Raw genomic sequence first — 18,139 nt, 5'->3', positions numbered from 1 at the left:
TTGAGATGCATCCAGAGGGAGGGAGACCTGACTCGTTTCTTGTATTTCATTTTTGGCAGGAATAACTGGGGAGAAGGGGTTAGACTGAAACTGCCAAGTAGCAAAAGAAAATGATAAACCTGCCACGCAGAAGTTGCACACAGTGGGTCACTCGCTATGGGGCATGTGGGGAAACCATTTCTGTCCCCTATTCACCACTTCACAGTGCTAAAATACTCAATTGATGGCAATTAACGCTCCCCCTTTGGCTTCAGTGGCATTGTGCCAGTTTGCAGCAGCTGAGGATGTGGCACGACCGTTTTCACTCCCTGCGAATTTTGACAAAGCTACGCAAAAATTCAATAAAACACATTTGAAAATTATCTGATTTTGAACTATCTCCTATTGTGGGAAATTATTTCAAAATTACATAGAATAATTTGAGGTCTAGCATCCTGCTGGGGCAACGCTGTTGATGACCCTGCTATTTACATGAGCCTGTAAAATAGGCTTTTTAATCTTTTCTTCCCCCGACCTTGCGCTTAAGGTATTACAAGGGTGGGTCATAAACAAGCAAATAAATTCTTACAGCCAACAAGCAAGGCATCATCACCGCCACACTGCTCCTGAGTCTGAGTATTATCTCAGGCCATCAAAACTTTAAAGGGGAAAAAAGTCAGCTGCAGCACAAGCGCCGGCTGTGAAAGCGGCGTGTGTCCTTGCGTCCATATGGCTGCAGCATGCTGAGAGGGGAAACGCCTGTAGCCACCGACACCAGCCCACAAGGGGCCAATTCTCCCCGCACAGCACTGAGTTAGCAGGAAAAAAAATGTGTCCTGCACAGCTCGGTGCTGTTACCTTCCCAAATGGAAAAAATCCTCGCCTGGAGAGATGGGGCCTGTAGGGCTCGTGTGGGAGACCCCCATTAAACACAGCGTGGGCTGGAGGAGCTACTGTCCCCATCCTTCCCAGCTCCCACGGCCACTACTTCCTCTAAAGCGGAGACGCTCTTGCTGTGATGCTCCTAGAGGTATTCTTTCTTTGCTGAGGCAGACACCCTTATAAACAAGAAGCTGAATCCAGCAAACCAAGCTGCACCTTGCCATTAAATCACAGCCAGGAATTCCGTGACAATGACCTTTAACCGCCTGCAAGTGAACACACTCTCCCAAATACCCACAGTTTTGAATCCTTCCACTGGAAGCAAAGCTAACGGTAAATATAGCAAACATCCTGGGACAGTGACAGGTTAGGACAGAGGCACCAGCCAAAGAACACAAATTGTCCTTCTCCTGCTGTCCCACCAGTCTGGTCTGCTTCCTGCGGCCTCCCAGCACCAGAGGAATTCCTGGTGTAGCGACAAAGTCAACTGGAGGTCCGGAGAGGTTTAGTGCAATAGCCAAGATAACATTTAAGAGAAGATAAGCCAAGAGAAAGAGAAGCTGGGAGTCTTTCCTGCCTTCCCACTATCAATGCAAAAGGCATTTCTGTTGCAAAGACTCTTCATTTGCACCTCTGCAGCATCCTCATATGGCTGCAAACAGTCCTAAGAAACCAATAAAAACTAATACACAAAATTCAGCATCAGTTGTGTTTTCGTGTGTTAGGGACATCAGTGGTCTTTCCCCAAGCTAGGAAAGGGTGGCAAACCCTGACTTTCTGTCTATTCAGTAACTTGAAGCAAAAGCGTGGGTATATGTGTGTGTATATATATATATATACACACACACACACTACTTATGCAGAAAGAAACCTCTAATACTTTGTCTTACCAAGCATCCCCAGTGCCTTTTATTACAACACTCCTAATGCTTTACGTCCTCAGATCCTAAAGGGAGCCATTAAAGAGCCGCCGTGTGAGCCAGCATCCATTTGTGGATGAAGAATGCTAACGGCCGGCAGCGCCGCGGCTGGGGGGGCGGGGGGGGGGACAGGTCCTGAACGACCTCCAGACAACCAGGAGGGAGTTCAAAACACCGCTGCAGGGGTGTTAATCCCATCTCAGCCTGCAGTAAAAGCTCCCCATGCCATTTTGCAATGCTGCAAACGTTCTCCCTCCTGAAAGCAGAAATTTCTTCTCCTATTGGTTTTCTCGTACTGCATTTAAAATCAGCGCCAAGGCTCCTTCTCCAAAATCTCTCGGACACAGCCACAACATTTGCCAGATGTCTGGGGGAGCCACTGAATTAATACAGTGAATGCACATAAAAATTTAAAATAATATTTAATTTCCTCAGAACTTCTCTCACACCCCCTAGGGAACAACTACCAGCTACATGGTATCTCAGCTGGACAAAACCCATACATCTGGGACAAAGCTGCTGGGCACGTGAGTTTTCTGTGCAGCATCACAACACCGAGGGGCAGCGAGATGCAGGATCCGGTGGTCCAAGGTGGCAGCTCCATCCGTGGGTTTTAATTTCACAGTGACGAACAATCGCCTCCACTCCAGAGTCAGAATCCGCAGCCAGCAGATGCTTATTTAACTCATGGCAAGATCTTGGCAGGCAGTCTGACATTTTCAGAAGATAACGGCAGTTAATAGCACAGATCTACTTAATCACTTCAGTCAGGACAGAATGACCCAGTGTCGTCTTCAGATCTGATTTATGAAATGATGGCATCAAATAGGCTAAAGTAACTGGCTGCTACAGCGTCGATGACATGATGTTCCTGCAGTGCTTGAACACATGGTTTTGGGGAGAGGCAGAAGGAGAACTAATGAAGCACAGAGACAGGGGGTTACATCTTCCTCAAGGACTCCAGCCTGGCACGTTAGGATCCCAAGAAACAACATTTGGAACGATTATTATTTTTTTTTTTCTTCAACAATGCAAAATTTGGGCTTGGAAACTTGCATAATCCCTCTAAGGGAGAGCCTGGAGGCAAAAATAAATAAGGAAAAGGGGAAATTATCATTATTTCCAGTCCTTCCTTCCTTTTAATTCTCCAGAGAGGCCACCACCCGCTTTGGGCTCAGCACACCATCAGTGCACTGACAGTTAATGAACCGAGTTGGCTCCTTCCTACAGTCCTTCCATGGTCACCTTCAGGCCTGCTCCTTCAAAGAAGTTAGCTCAGTTCTTTCATAGGCTCTGGGATCCTCCTCCCAAGGGATGCATAGGTCCAATTCCCAAATATCTGCTAAACCAGTGGTTTGCAGCTGGAAGATATGGGCCAACAAGAGATGGGCTGCAAGGTGCTGGTAAATGGTCTGTGAAATGCTTCAAGGAAAAGCAAACGAACTGAAAAAGGACTTTTCATTTATCAGCAGGTATTTGCCAATGTCTATGGAGAATGCTGGTGACTTGTCAATTGTCAGACAAAGCTCATGACTAATTTTTTATCATCATTGTTTCTCAGTTAAGAAGTTTGTAATTACAGCTTTGCACAAGAATACAGTTCTGGTGATTTCACTGGTGCAAAACAAGCTGGTCTGCAGATTTTTCTCAAAAGAGCTCTGTGGTCCAATCACCTAACATCACTGGTACACCGACCTCAGGCTATCCAGTCCCTGCTGCTTCCAAAGTAGAAAAAAAGAAAATGGAAAATGTTAGGATATATTTACGCCAGAGTTTTGTGGCCTCCTTGGTCTTGATGACAACTACAACTCAGGTATCCGTGCCAGGAGTATGCTCTACACACCTGTGCTGGTTCAAGTGTGGCCCTTCAGAAAAAGGCAGCAATGAAAAACAGGAGTGATCTGACACAACATGGCCACCTAGCTTCTCCCTGAAGTCAGAGGGAGAGAGAGATACCTTCAGAAAGATACTAACTTTGTCAGCCTAATGGTCCTATGGAGTCCTCAGCACAAGAAAGACATGGACCTGCTGGAGCGAGTCCAGAGGAGGGCCACAAAGATGATCAGAGGGCTGGAGCCCCTCTCCTATGAGGACAGGCCGAGAGAGTTGAGGTTGTTCAGCCTGGAGAAGAGAAGGCTCCAGGAAGACCTTATTGTGGCCTTTCAGTACTTAAACGGAGCTTATAAAAAAGACTGGGACAGACTATTTAGCAGGGCCTGTCATGACAGGACAAGGGGTAATGGTTTTAAACTAAAAGAGGGAATGGATTCAGACTAGATATAAGGAAGAATTTTTTTACGCTGAGGGTGGTGAAACACTGGAACAGGTTGCCCAGAGAGGTGGTAGATGGCCCATCCCTGGAGGCGTTCAAGGCCAGGTTGGACAGGGCTCTGAGCAACCTGATCTAGTAGAATATGTCCCTGCTTATGGCAGGGGGGTTGGAACTAGATGATCTTTAAGGTCCCTTCTAACCCGAACCATTCTGTAATTGTATAAGCTGGAGACACACTTGTCTCCTTTCACTCTCTATCAAGACAGCTTAGATGGGACTCTTGCTCCAGCATCATTCAAGGTAGGTTTGACTAGTTCAAGACAAAAAGACTTGCTAGAAATTAAGGTGCTTGGAGGAACTCCTAACCACCTAGACCCTTTTATCTTCACCTCTTTAATAACTAATTCCTTCCAGCATACACTGCAGGGTGCCAACACATGGATCCTTGCCTGTCCAAGAGCATAAGGAGGACAGGGCACGCCCTGGCCTCGGCCAGGCTGCTGCCTCCCATCACACCGCTCCGCTGCCCGCCGACACGAGGGGAAAACATCCCATTAATTTCAACAGAAATTGCATCAGCCCTTTTGTCTGCATCAGCCAAGCAATGAGACACAAGGACTAGGAATGCATCCCATCCTTCCAGCACACCATTTTGCAGAGCATTCCCTCACGCGTGGCTTTGAAAAAAAAGGAAAAAAAAAAAAAAAAAAGGATAATTCTTACCGGATTTTTCTGAAGAATCAACATATTCTTTCCAAGTACACTCATGACTTCAAAGACCACAATCACCAAGAGATTATCTAAATGAAGTTCTGAATAACGAGGTTCATGTCATGTCAACCACTGACTATTAATGAAATAAAAGATAGGGCAGAAAAATGGTTTTCATCCCAGTCAAAATGACACCCTAAAACCAGGAATGACCTTTTTGTGTTCTTGTTGCTGAATCTTCAAGTTTTGTATCACGGAAAACCACACGATAAGGTCCCTGCACAAGAGGCCAGGCATTTCCAGGCAAACCGTACAGACCGCAGTATCATTAATTTAATCTTCCACTACTCGACTCTTCTCCTGACTGAAAAATCAATGCTAATAAGGAGCTTTGGGAAAAGACTGTGTTGACGCCTCATCTTGTATGGACTAATTTTAACCTGCTATCAAATGACTAAGTGGCTTTAAAGAACCTATAAACCCGACAAAGAGATTTTTAAATGTCTCTTTCCCAAATGGTGCTCTCTGCTGATGAAGACATCTAAATGCATGAGGACGGGTTTATGTGCCACCTCAGCCTCTCTGTCGGGAGCGCTGGGGATGGAGGCCAGAGCCTCGTACTTCAACTGCATCAGCCCCTATCGCTGGCGTGCAGGAAAGCACCAGGCAACGCATCCCGCAAAGAGCAATTTCAAGTAGTCAGAGACACTAATAGGATCTGAATCAGCTGTAGCTGAAGGAAAAGGGTGCGCTGCTATTTGCTCATTCGAATAAATTGCCTGCTAGAGCAATAACCAAAGCCCGGAGAATAAGTGTGATTTTAAGCAATAGTTAAAATGGGATAAAAAAAAAAAACCCACCCTGAATAGTCTCAGCTTCACTCGAGCATCCCCTGCAGCGCTGACCTGAGGTGTCTGCCGTTACCTTCAAGGTCTTCGGGGAGGCAGCCCGGGAGGTGACAAGGCATCTGGCAGATCATTCCTCACCTCCGGGAGCTGTGAGACTCAACTTTTCTGAGTCAAGCAGCTTTTTCCCCCTTTTTGGCAAAGGGGGGGATTTCCCATCAAAATTTGCTAACCTGGCCACATTGCCCTGCTTTAAATCATGCCACAACGGCTATTTCACCTGGGGACCACTAAGTCATGACCAGAAGACAACAGCTAGGTGAATTCGGATATTGTCTTTTCTGAAAAGCTTACTTTGTTTTATGATTAGTCCAGTTAATTTGTCTCTTCCATTCCACATTGCATCCCAACGTTAAACCTTTAATCATGTTGGTCTGACCACCAGAGCAGCAACTCTACTATTTCTTATTTCTTTCTACAGCTCCTAGCACTATGAGGGCTTGATCTTTAAACCAGAAGTCCTGAAATACCTTGATTTGTACTTGTACACAAACAAACACGCTGATATTGTTAGTAGATCTTTAAAAAGACGCAGTCTGCTTTGCTTTCTGAAGATCCACCCATCAACACTGGAAAGCGCCTATGGTTTTTTGAGCAAATGCAAGGCCTCCCCCATAATGAATAGATTATTTACTGAATTTTCAAAGTCAGATTAAATTTCTTTTCCCTTCTATTCAGCAGCTTTGGCGATGGAGGGAGATATGGGAAAGGATGGATCCAAGATTAATTATTCAGTCAGCCTGAGAAGAAGCCGTTTCCCTCTTGCAAGAGAGGCCCTCAACTGCCAATTTCACAATTCCCTCCTGAACACAATAATACATTAATAATAATGCCTGCTATTAATACAAATGAGGGGGGGAAAAAAGCCGTACCGTGGAATACAGCAGAGTATTTATCCCAGCTAAACATCACTGTCTTACCGCTGTGAGAGGAGTGAGAAGGAAACCAAACTCCACTACATCAAACCAGCTTTTAACACTGAGATCCATCCTGATAATATCACAGCAGATAGTTTATCAGCAGGATCTCATCCATCACTAACTCCAAACAGGGAGCCTCTGATGAGGTTATCATCCCAGCAGGACCCTATTTCATCTCCCCAGGGCCTTCCTTTCATCCACGTAACAGCATGTCTGGCAGAGAGACCACTTCGGACCCCACAAGGCTAATCCCAGAGGGACCAAGGCGTCTCCGAAAAGCCCTGTGCTTTTTCCTTTTGCACGTGAACCACCGTCATTTCATACCTTGACCCCTTAATGAGGCTGCTCTCAGATACCTGTTATGTAGGGTCACAGCTTACGGCTCACAGGGAAAACAGACGTGGCCACAGCCTTTTTTGGTACCGTGTATCAGCACTAGAATGTCATTTGGCTACTGATTGACCAGAAAAACAACTGCTGGATGCATGAACGCAGAAAAATCCCACATCCCCAGGCACACTGGATGGCCCATCCCACTGTGCATCTCCGTGATGTTCACCTCCATGTCTGACTCTGCTTCACCTCTACGCCAAACCTGGCTAGGTCACCCACCAGGGCCACCTCTGCCTCTGCTGGCATGACTTACCTGCCCAGAAGGCACAAGTTCCCCAGCGTGCTGTGCCTAGGCTCTCCAGAATCCCACATCCTCAGCATCTCCATGCCTGGGTCATCAGCGGTCCTCTTGTCTGCTCCCTGCGGGGCAATACTTGCAGCTCTGCCCTCGAGACCTGCCCTTGGGGCATGAAAAGGAGAGGGAAGGCAATGGGGAAGGGGCTGGTCCAGCCAAGGTCTTGGACCCCCCAAACCTGAGATGGTGCTCACCCAGCTGCACATCGCAGCTCCCATCAGGAGGGTTCAGGTCTGTGCAGCATGCTTTGGGATTGCCATCAACATAGCGTTATCAGGGTGGAAAACCATCCCAAAATGTGGTGTCGAAGCCTGTGGTTCTGCTTTTTTTCTCCTGCTACAGTAAGTTACATGAAAGGGAAAAACCATATATAGGAAAACTGTTGCTTTCCAGTAATTTCCCCAAACTCTTACCATTCTTTATTTGGTCATTCTACAAGTCACTGTCCTCTCCCATCCTTAGCTCATCACGCAGCAGGAAAATGGGATGGAGCTGAAAGATAACAAAAACCTTGGCAAGACTCCAACCATGATTAGACATTTCAATGAGTAACGAGCATGACCAGAGTTACAGCAGTAAATATTTAAAGTTATTTTTGAAATGAAGTCTCAGGAAAGATGTAAACTCTCGTGATTTGAGGCATTAGCTAAGCTCTAATTACAGAGGGAAGGGGAGGAATGGAAACTTTTGAGATAAGGGATAACCTAACTGCTTGTTGCAGGGTTTCTTGGAACACCCTCAGTCCGCCCCGTTCTGGTCATTGTCAAAATCCTGGGCTAGAAGGCTCGCAGGTCTGCGCGAGCTTAGCAGCTCCTAAATTCCTAGAAAAGCACTTGTAACTTATACTTTGCTTGCTACAAATGTTAGATTTTCTACACAAACTATAGAAATATATTATTATATAAAATCAGATGTTTTGTTACGGGCAAACCATTACCATAGCTACCTCCCCCATTCCCCCGGCCAGGAGCTGCAATTAATAGTTTGCCCATTACAAACATCTGGTTTTTATTTACATAATATATACACTTTATATGTACATACACACACACACAAATTATTGTTAGAGCACTTTTCTAGCATATAAGAAAGCTAGAATGAGAAAACAGCTTCCCACCTCAGGAGACACAAGCTCAAACACCTTAACAGATAAACTGTATAAAGAAAAGAAGTAAAGACCATAGCACTTATTGATTTACAATATGATCTATTCAATTTAATGACACTTTTGATTATTACATACAGCCCGCTTTACCTCTCTTTCCTCCATGTAGCGTTGGATGCATCCATTGTTTCATTCTAAATTTGAGGGAAACTTAGAATCATAGAACAGTTTGGGTTGGAAGGGAACATTAAAGGTCATTTGGTCCAACCCCCCTGCCATGAGCAGGGACATCTTCAACCAGATCAGGTTGCTCAGACCCCGTCCAACCTGGCCTTGAATGTGTCCAGGGATGGGGCATCTACCACCTCTCTGGGCAACCTGTTCCAGCGTTTCACCACCCTCAGCGTAAAAAATTTCTTCCTTATACCTAGTCTGAATCTACCCTCTTTTAGTTGAAAATCATTACCCCTTGTTCTAGCACAGACAAAGTTTGTCCCCATCTTTCTTATAAGCTCCCTTTAAGTAGTGAAAGGCCACAATAAGGTCTCCCTGGAGCCTTCTCTTCTCCAGGCTGAACAACCCCAACTCTCTCGGCCTGTCCTCATAGGAGAGGGGCTCCAGCCCTCTCATCATTTCTGTGGCCCTTCTCTGGTCCCACTCCAACAGGTCCAAACTTATTTTCACCACCCATTTTGTAATGTCTAAAGCAATCGTTCTCCAACCTCGACTGGGTCCTTTAATACAGATGTCTCACGACATACGTGCCTTTGTGTTCCCAGGTTATCATCCCTTCTGCTTTCAGTCTGCCAAGGCAGGACTCTGTGGAGTAGTTTGTTGGGGAAGCAGCTGGGCAGGACCGAAAGATGCTTCTTACAGCTGGAAAGGTTGATGTTGGTTCTCAGATCCACAACCTCAACACAAGAATGTTTCACCTCCTGCCCAAAGGTGTTTGTTTTTGCTGTAGCAGGTCACCAAAGGATTAAATGATCAACCTCAAACTTCTGTCCCCAACATCTGGTGATGTTTTAGATGTTATGGGCTTGGGCCCACCAATCCCCTGGAGAAGGTGTAAGATAAGGACTGCCACGGGGAAGCAGCACACAGGGCAGGAGCCAGAATAGATGTGCTGGGGCAGCTGGCGCTGGTCTAGCGACACACAGCATCATTTTCTACCAGAGAGAACCACCCACGTGCTGCAGGCAGTGCCAGGTTTACCCTGCCGCCATAGTCTCAACACGGGTAAATCTGTTCCTTCTGCACGGAGAAGGTGCAGCAATACCCCAGCCGCCGAGGTCAGTTAGCGCTGATACGGGGAGCAGGCGAGCCTCTGCAGAGATGCCCAGTCAATGTGCCTGTTTGGCTCCTTTTGGGGCACTGCTGAGCCGTGACTGAGACTGGAGGAGAACAGGAGTGGATGGGTTTCTCTAGGATCTGCCAAGCCCACGGAGTCGATCAAAGCATGGAAAGCACAAGCACTCCAAGCCAGACCAGTCAGTCCCATGACAAGAGAGGAGGGGATGCGATGGCAGCACCACCCAACGTTGATGATGCCACCATGAAGTGCCACTATCTCCAAACCAGTTGGGGCTGAGCACGTGCACTCACGAGCTGGCACGATGGGAGGGATGGTCCGTCTTTGGCACGTTGCACGCAACACGATTTGCCATCGTTGCAGCGCCTGCACTAGGACTGAGCCCGCCTGACGAGTTCCTCTGGTGGTTGCACACAGACATCAAAAGAAGTCAGTGGGAGGAGGTCGATTCCTGGGCAGGCTGTTTGCTGTTGCTGTTTACTGTGTGAACCCCTCTGTGAAAACGTCAAATGATTTTCGTGCATTTTCCTACCACGCTCCATGTCAGCGAGATGGCACCTAATGGTCAGCAGCACTAATGGACACCAACAGGACGGGAAGCGGCGTTTGGTATGAGTCATGGTAGGTGAGGGATCTTCCAATGATGCTACTAAAGTGTTTCCAGCCCTTTCTCCTGGCCTGGATCCAAACCCCGTGTTTGAAACCTGAGGTTCGGGGAGCATTGATGCTGTTTGCCTGCTGAGGAATGGGCATTTTTTGGCAAGGGGCTGTTGGTTAGAAGAGCTGACAGGACTGCTGAGTGACTGACTCGCTCCTGAAGAAGGAAAGGAAGATTCTGCCTCTGGATGCAATTCGATTAGCAGCCCCAGAAACTTCTGCAATGCAAGTTTGCCTCCTTTCCCCATTTAGAGCCCACCCCGTGCTTGTCAGCATATGCATGATCCTTGCATAAAAATCACCCTAAAAAGGGTGCCCCGAATCTCATCAGTGACTTAGTCACACAGACGTTGTTTGGGCTCCAGAACCCTGCTCCTTGATGCTGACGCATTGTCTGTTTTATCAAAGCATCAGGCTGCACCCAAAGCAGTGCTCAGCGTCCCTGGTACCCACTGCCACTCCTCCAGCACAGCCCCAAAAACCATCCCAGTGCTCAGCTCCGGGCAGCCCTCCTCCATCCCCAGCGCCTTTCTGCAGAGGAAGCGGCGCAGACTGACCAAATTCCGATCCCCTTACACAGCCCCGCGCAGCCGCTCCCCGGGAGGCTCGGAGCAGCCCTCGGCCGCTTGCTCAGACCCGAAAACGGGGGGAGGATTCAGAGAGCCAAACTCTTCCTTTACGAGAGAAGTCGAGTGTGGGATATTCCTAACCTCGGGCTAACCAGACCCCAGAAACTTCTCTGCATTGGACGTAGTCTCAAGCTGCGTCTGTTGTTTTTGATGTTACTAAAAAAGAAAAAACAAAACCAAACAAAACAAAACAGGAAAAAGAAAACGGTTTTGTGAAAGAATGCAGCCAAATTCCCAGCCTGCGGTGGGGGGAGATGCAGCAGACTGAAGAAATCACTGCACTGCACAACATCAACTCCTCCCTTACCTGCAACAGAGGTCTGACTGTAAAATTATAGCGTTTCCAGTAGTGGCACAGTGGGCTATTTAAGAGATCTATAATATCTACACACACAGCCGCACAGAGCGCTCCTCGCAGCAATAGCTGCAAACGCTGCTCGAGCTTCAGCCCACAGAAATTTCCCATGGTCGGATCTCCGGCTCCCCCAGACTCCAGAAGAAGCCTATCCCCAGCGCAGATGGGGTGGGCTCGCTCTCCCAGCAGAGCTGTCTTTTAAGGGTTTCCAGATCCGAGCCTCAGACGAGGCCGCTCTGCGCCGGGGGCTGCTCGGGGCTGCAGAGCCCGGGCTCAGACCCGGGGAGGGAATAGTGGAGTCCAAAGCGTGGGAAGGGGCCGTGCCTTTGCCGAGCACGGAGCAGCCGTGGGGCTGGATGAAAGCAGCTGATGCCGCCCCTGCAAACAGCATCGTCCCCAAAGCCTCGCTGAGGCGGCAGTGCGCTCTCTGCCACGGGTGAAGGGGGACAGAGGCTGAAGATGATGGCGCCTTCGAGGCTGAAGGTCTTTCAGCAAAGCGACTGATTGAAACCCTACTGCTCCGCTCTACCTGCTCCGCTCCCCGAGCAAGAGCTTCCCATGCCGCAAAGACCCAGACAGTGCCTTCCATACCCCAACCCACCTTGCAAAAGCTAATTAAAATGTTTAATTAGCTTTTGATTAACAGCATATTTCAAAATTCTTTAGAGACTTGCAGATCAGCAGAGGCACAACGTTGGGGTCTGGGGCCATTCGTTTTTTAAACGAGTTCCCTCCTTGAGAGCAGACACGCGATTACGGCGCGGTATCAATTGTTCCTCATTTGCGAAGGCAGAGCATGAAGTAAGTTGTGTTAATGTGTCGAAATGAGGGGAGAAATAAAGAGAGCAATGGATCACCGAGCCTTTGAAGGGAAAAGTAATACTGCAGTAATTTACAGAAGGGAGAGTTTGTGGGTGGGACAGTCGCTCTCAAAGAACGGTGGCGTTCAGCCAGTACGCAGGGCTCCTTTGAGAAGAGCATCACTGCCATCTTCAGGAGAGCCGGTTTCTCTTCCCTGCCATGCGGCAGCTTTCCCGGCAGCGTTTTTTGGTTTATGCAATACAAAAGAAAGCCTTTTCTGCAACTCTGGCCAAAGTTATATTTTTAGTTATTATTGACGCTCTGCAGATGACGGTTTGGTCCAACGCCTCCCAGCTTCTGAATTTTGACACCCCAAACTGCCTACGCAGGATCATTTCATAAGCAGAATTTCCAGTGCAAGCTTCAGTTTAAGATGGAAATGACTGGTGGGTCAGGCCAGCCCCCACGGAGCAACAACATTTCCTAAGGGGCACCTCTCGCCCTTTATTCAGTCTAGCTTAAAAGTCTCCAAGGAGCCACCCTCTTCCACTTCTCTTGCAAGAGGTTTATGTCAGCGTAAGAGGCGTGTTAGGAAACTCCTCGTGACATCAGCCAACTTTCCTTCCCGTGGCATTAAATCATCATTTTTCCAGCCAGAATGCCACCCATCAGCTGGTAAACGCAGAAAGCATCTCCAGCCCGGGTCTCAAAGTGGCATGTCCCTCTCAGGCACTACAAGCCATTTCAAAGGCGCACAGCGCTGAATGCAGAGGATATCACCTTAGAAGCAACAGTACGGACGCTAAAGATGATAAAGGCAATTGCTTAACTGGGCTATTTCCTCGATTTTAAGACTTCCATGTTACTTAAGCTCAAGTCTTTAGGCAAACGCAGTCCCCTATTGCTATTAATTACACCAACGCTGATCAGGGGTCACATAGCCGGTTATGGGGACATCAGCTTTATAGTGCAACATCTCTCTCCACCCTGCAATCAGACGGGTCTCACGTGCCCCTTCACACGATGGGTCTGTTTCCAGCCACGTGGGACGAGCTGGACGCGCACACGTACTCCTTTCCCAAGCCTGGACACCGGCCCATCATTTGGCCACCGTTTGAGCATCACTTTGACACAATGGGCACAAGCTGAAATCACGCAATGCAGGACAACGGGGAGCCAGGATAAAGTAAGCAGCTCAGCTTCTTCCTTGCCTGCATCCAGGGAAAAGACGGGCCACAGATTAGGCCAGATACAGGCTCTTGCCAGGCCAGCTCTGACTTGGCGCTGTCTTAAACTCCCATGACTATAGAGGTCATCTCTTCTCTGCCTCAGTCAGTTCACCGAGTACGTGGTTACCAGCAAGAAACAAAGCCAAAAAGGACATATCATAGATGTCACCTGCAGCAGGAGCCCTCCATGCTTCTGCAGATGGGGACGTCAGCGATACACCCTGAACGGCGAGGAAGGGGAGAAGCACACAGAGAGACACCCTGGGATCAAAAGGGATTTGCCGTCACTAACAAGGAATCCCATGGCAGGAGCCAGGAGAAGGCGCAGCTCTCCAGTGTCCCACTTCTTCATCACCAGCTGCTTGTGAGTCCTCATCTTATTTATCTGACACTTCCGACCCCTGCAGCAACTTGTTGGCTTCTGGATAAGGCTCAAGTGTGAGCAGAGAATGCAGCTCCCCAGGGAGGAGCCTGCAGTGGGTACCAGACTGCTGTAGTTCACAGCAGACCACTACAGGGGAGAGGACAAATACACCTGAGTTTCTCCAACTTCTGTTGCACAAACTGAGGTCCCAGCAGCCATCCAAATGGTCAAGAGCATCCAGCCTTTTATCAGAAATAGCGTGGCCGGCAGCACGAGAAAAGTGATTGTCCCCCTGTACTCAGCAATGGTGAGGCCCCATCTCAAATACGGTGTTCACTTTTGGGCCCCTCACAAGAAGACAGACATTGAGTGCCCAGAGACGGGCAACAAAGCTGGTGAGGGGTCTGGAGAACAAGCCTGATGAGGAGCGCCTGAGGGAGCTGGGGTTGTTCAGCCTGGAGAAAAGGAGGCTGAGGGGAGACCTTATCACTCTCTACAACTACCTGAAAGGAGACTGTAGCCAGGTGGGGGTCGGTCTCTTCTCCCATGTAACAAGCAAGAGAACAAGAAGAAATGGCCTCAAGTTGCACCAGGGGAGGTTTAGATTGGATATCAGGAATAATTTCTGCACCAAAAGGGTTGTCAAGCATTGGAACAGACTGAGTCACCTTCCCTGGAGGTATTTAAAAGACATGTAGACATGGGGCTTGGGGACATGGTTAAGGGGTGGTTTTGTCAGTGTTCGGTTAATGATTGGACTCTATGATCTTCAAAGTCTTTTCCAACCTAAATGATCCTATGATTTCTAATCGCAGCAGCACATTGAAGAGATGAGACAGTGCCAAAGCATTTCCATATGTATCAGACGAATGCTTTTCCAGCCTTTACCAAAAGAAAAATGAAGGGTCTTGCATGCAGCTGTAGATGTAACTGAGACATGTAGACACGCCTGAGCAGGGCAGCCACAGGAAGGCTGCAGGTGAGTGTGGCCCCAGGAGCTCCAGGACCATTCACACACACACAGGAAACCTCACTAAACACGTTCATAACACACCAAATCCATGTAACTTGCTACCAGCCTACCACATGCTCAAGCATTCACAGGTAAAATAATTACAGCACTTTGAAAAATGTATTCTCCTCCTTGCCCAAGTCTTGTAGAGCACCCCCACAGTAACTAGATGACTACCTGGGCGAGTAGGAGGTGTCCCTGCCCATGGCAGGGTGCTTAGAACTAGACGATCTTCAAGGTCCCTTCCAACCTAAACCATTCTATGATTCTATGACTTCGCCTCTGCCCCCTACAACTCCACAAACACCCACTGTGACAAAGAGGGACCAGAGCTTTGCTCTGATTCAAGAGATGGGGTCAGATGATACCTGGCTAGATTTGCTGACCAGGCACCCTTCTATCACCACGGTACTAAAACAGAAGGATGAGAACAACCAGTATCAAAGTGGGGGGAAGCAAAGCGCTGCCCCAGATGCAGGGTACCCAGTTGGATGCAACCATCCAGTTTTTAAGTAGCCCATGTGATAGCAATTCATTACAAAATTCACATGCAAATTGATAGCATGAACTTTATACCAGGATTGCTTTAGTCCTTGCTTCACCACCCCCAGCTGGAGAGCTGCTACTAGTGATCAGCCAGCAGAATGACACACTGGGAAAAGGAGGGGAGGAAAAAAACCAAACCAAAACAAACAACTTTGCTTAGGCCAGTAAAAAGACCAGAAGAAAGAGCAAGAGCGAAGAGCCTGGTAATTCAGGGCTAATTCTCTATTTTGATAAAAGAAGTTGCTTCGCAAAGGCACGTCTTAAAGCTTTGAGAAACAAGTAACCCCATCGCCGCAGCCAGGAAGGGCACTCTCCTGCCTCAAGCAAGGCTTGTTAACACAGGTGTCTGCAGCGCCCCGTGAACACTGCAGTGCTTCCACGCAGACACACTTTTGAGACACCACAACCAACTATACACTCACCACAACTGCATAAACTACTCCTTGTTAATTATTTACATATATTTCAGAGGTGTAAACCTTTTCAGGGATGGAAAGACAACAGTAAGTTTAAAAAAACCTTATGAATAAAAGGATGAGCATCCCTCTAGTGAAGCAACAGCCTGAAGAGTCACTGCTGGAGAAGACACGCTGGCCTTGCCTTTGCGAGCCAGGAGGAAGCAGCCAGAAGACGGTGCACCCAGAATAAGATGTTTGCCTGGGAACACTTCAACTCCACCTGCAACAAGCCATTTCAGGATCTCCCTCTCCTCCAGATCTGCTCCAGCCATAGCAACACTACCAGGAAATAGGCAGCGTTTCTGGCAAAGTGGAACGTTGATGGGGTTTATAAGCAGAAGATACATGCAGGAAAGGATACTTTAAGAGAAAGATTTCCACTACTTGTGTGCTTTGTATGTGAAATTTTAAGAACCGAATCTATCATATAAGCAGGCTGGTACTAAAGAAGCACAGAAAAACCTCCAGGGCTTGTGGTGGCACACTTCACTGTGTGTGAGGGGTGACACGCATCACACAAGCCACTGTGGACCCATTTCCCCCAGAGACACATCTGTGCCCGGAACTCGAGGCCCATAAGAAAGCAACAACAGCGGTTACTCAGAGACACAGCGCCACGAGGAGAAGACCTGCCACCTACAACAGCTACAGGGTGGTCCCATCAGCTCACAGCCGAGGAAGGCTGGCTAATTTGAGCAGAGCATTTATTTAAACCATCAAGTGCCATCCATCCTAGTACCCCAAGATTCTAAGCTATCACTTATACTAGTGACACCTAAGTGAGCTATTTCCCCCTGCCAAGACGCAGGTTCTTCAGCACGTCCACTGGGATCTACATGGACTGGACAACAGTTCATCCCCTCAAATCCCGTCTAAGTGACATTTCTGGGGACAGGGAAGCAGCACAGAGCGGAGCGCAAGAACCCTGAAACACGCCAGGCTTAAATCAGTGGATTAGACTAGTGGTTACTGGTAATGAAACAGCAGAGTTTTCACTATATAAAATTTATAAATTTATTTTTTTGTAAAAATCCAAAGAGCACGAAGACATCTCACTCAAAATACTGGTAAATCAAACCACACTTAGAAAAATGAAAGCCGATTTTATTATCTTATCCACAGCCAATCATTTGACATGAACATGCATACGTAATTTTGCTACGCACACACCACAGTTTAACGTTAGTTATTAAAGGTTAAACATACAACATACATCCTTACAAAAAAGAGTCAAAATGCAAACGTAACTTTTAAACAAAACAGTTTTTACTCATTTAAAAAAACCTTTGTGTTGGGTACCATTTTGTACAAACACAGTTAATTTAAACAAATCTGCTTTTAGTTTCCTCATGGTTGCACATGAAAATAAGCTGCAATAGAAAATGAAGTCATCAAGGGATTTTTAAATAGCAGAAGTAGGCAGTCTTGCCATGCAGAAGAAGCAATATTAAATATTAGTTTTTCAAAAAAAGAAAAAACCACAAGTTTAAAAATATTTAGTTCAAGTCACAAATCTTTCCCCAGTACAGAGAAATCCAAATGCAACGCATAATTAGCTGCCACTTAAGATGGCTATTCTGAAAAGTAGAAATACTTTCCAGAATTGATAATTTTCATTGATTTGGCACAGAAAAGAAGTCTGAGCTTACTTAAGAACAAGAAAGTGATTAAAAAAAAACAGGGTAAACAGGAAGAGAGAAAATAAAAAGCAAGAATGAACGAGATAGTAGTTGCAATCACTAAAAAAAAAAAATAATCTGTGCATCTCAGTCATTGCAGAATACTGTCTGTCTACAGCAGGTGTGAATTCCAGGTAACTGTTATTGCAACATGGATTTAATTTGCTTGGAGGTAGTCTCATCATTCAAATGCTTTGTTGTGTACCTAAACACAGAAATAAAAATCAAGTTGAGAAGAGCATAGATGCTATTTTATATTTTACTTCGGCTTGGTAAATACGTTAATTTCTTTGTTTATGGCTCAACCTGACCATAGCAGAGCTAAACCCTCAGCCACTGATCATCACCCACTCCAGTTACCAAGTACGTAAGTCAGACGTTCCGATCAGAAAATGCTACTATCAACCAGAACTATAACCCAACAGCCTTGAACCAAAGGGCCTTCAAAATAAGCCTCAGCTGGACGCTGGCTTTCCTGCTCACGGGCTATTTCACCGTAAACTCATGTTGTGATAGGTAATCACTCACACGGGATAGGTAATTATCACTAACTCTGAGATCTCTGTCCGTAGGAAACACCTTCAAATGAAACACAGCTTCAGAAACTTTTCTCCAGAACTTCCAGTGACCAAACCTTTCTAAGATCCCCCAGATGAGACTGGATTTAATCGCTTTTCAACCTAATTTCCTGTTCAGCTAAGTTAACAGTGCTGCT

At 47.0% G+C, this 18,139-nt stretch overlaps 1 protein-coding gene across 3 annotated transcripts in view; it reads right to left on the bottom strand.

Moving 5' to 3' along the window:
* Window positions 1–16,734: 16,734 nt before the first annotated feature.
* CYRIB (CYFIP related Rac1 interactor B) overlaps window positions 16,735–18,139 on the bottom strand; it is a 98,501-nt gene continuing 97,096 nt past the window's right edge. For all 3 annotated transcript variants that reach the window (XM_054190824.1, XM_054190826.1, XM_054190825.1), the window contains one exon: window positions 16,735–17,629. In XM_054190824.1, coding sequence (XP_054046799.1) covers window positions 17,566–17,629 — 64 coding nt within the window. In that variant the 3' untranslated portion in view covers window positions 16,735–17,565. The remainder of the gene's footprint in view (window positions 17,630–18,139) is intronic.

This window comes from Rissa tridactyla, chromosome 2 (assembly GCF_028500815.1).
Source record: "Rissa tridactyla isolate bRisTri1 chromosome 2, bRisTri1.patW.cur.20221130, whole genome shotgun sequence".
Classification (NCBI taxonomy): domain Eukaryota; kingdom Metazoa; phylum Chordata; class Aves; order Charadriiformes; family Laridae; genus Rissa; species Rissa tridactyla.
The sequence above is the reverse complement of the archived record's forward strand: the minus strand, read 5'-3'. Positions and strand labels throughout refer to the sequence as shown.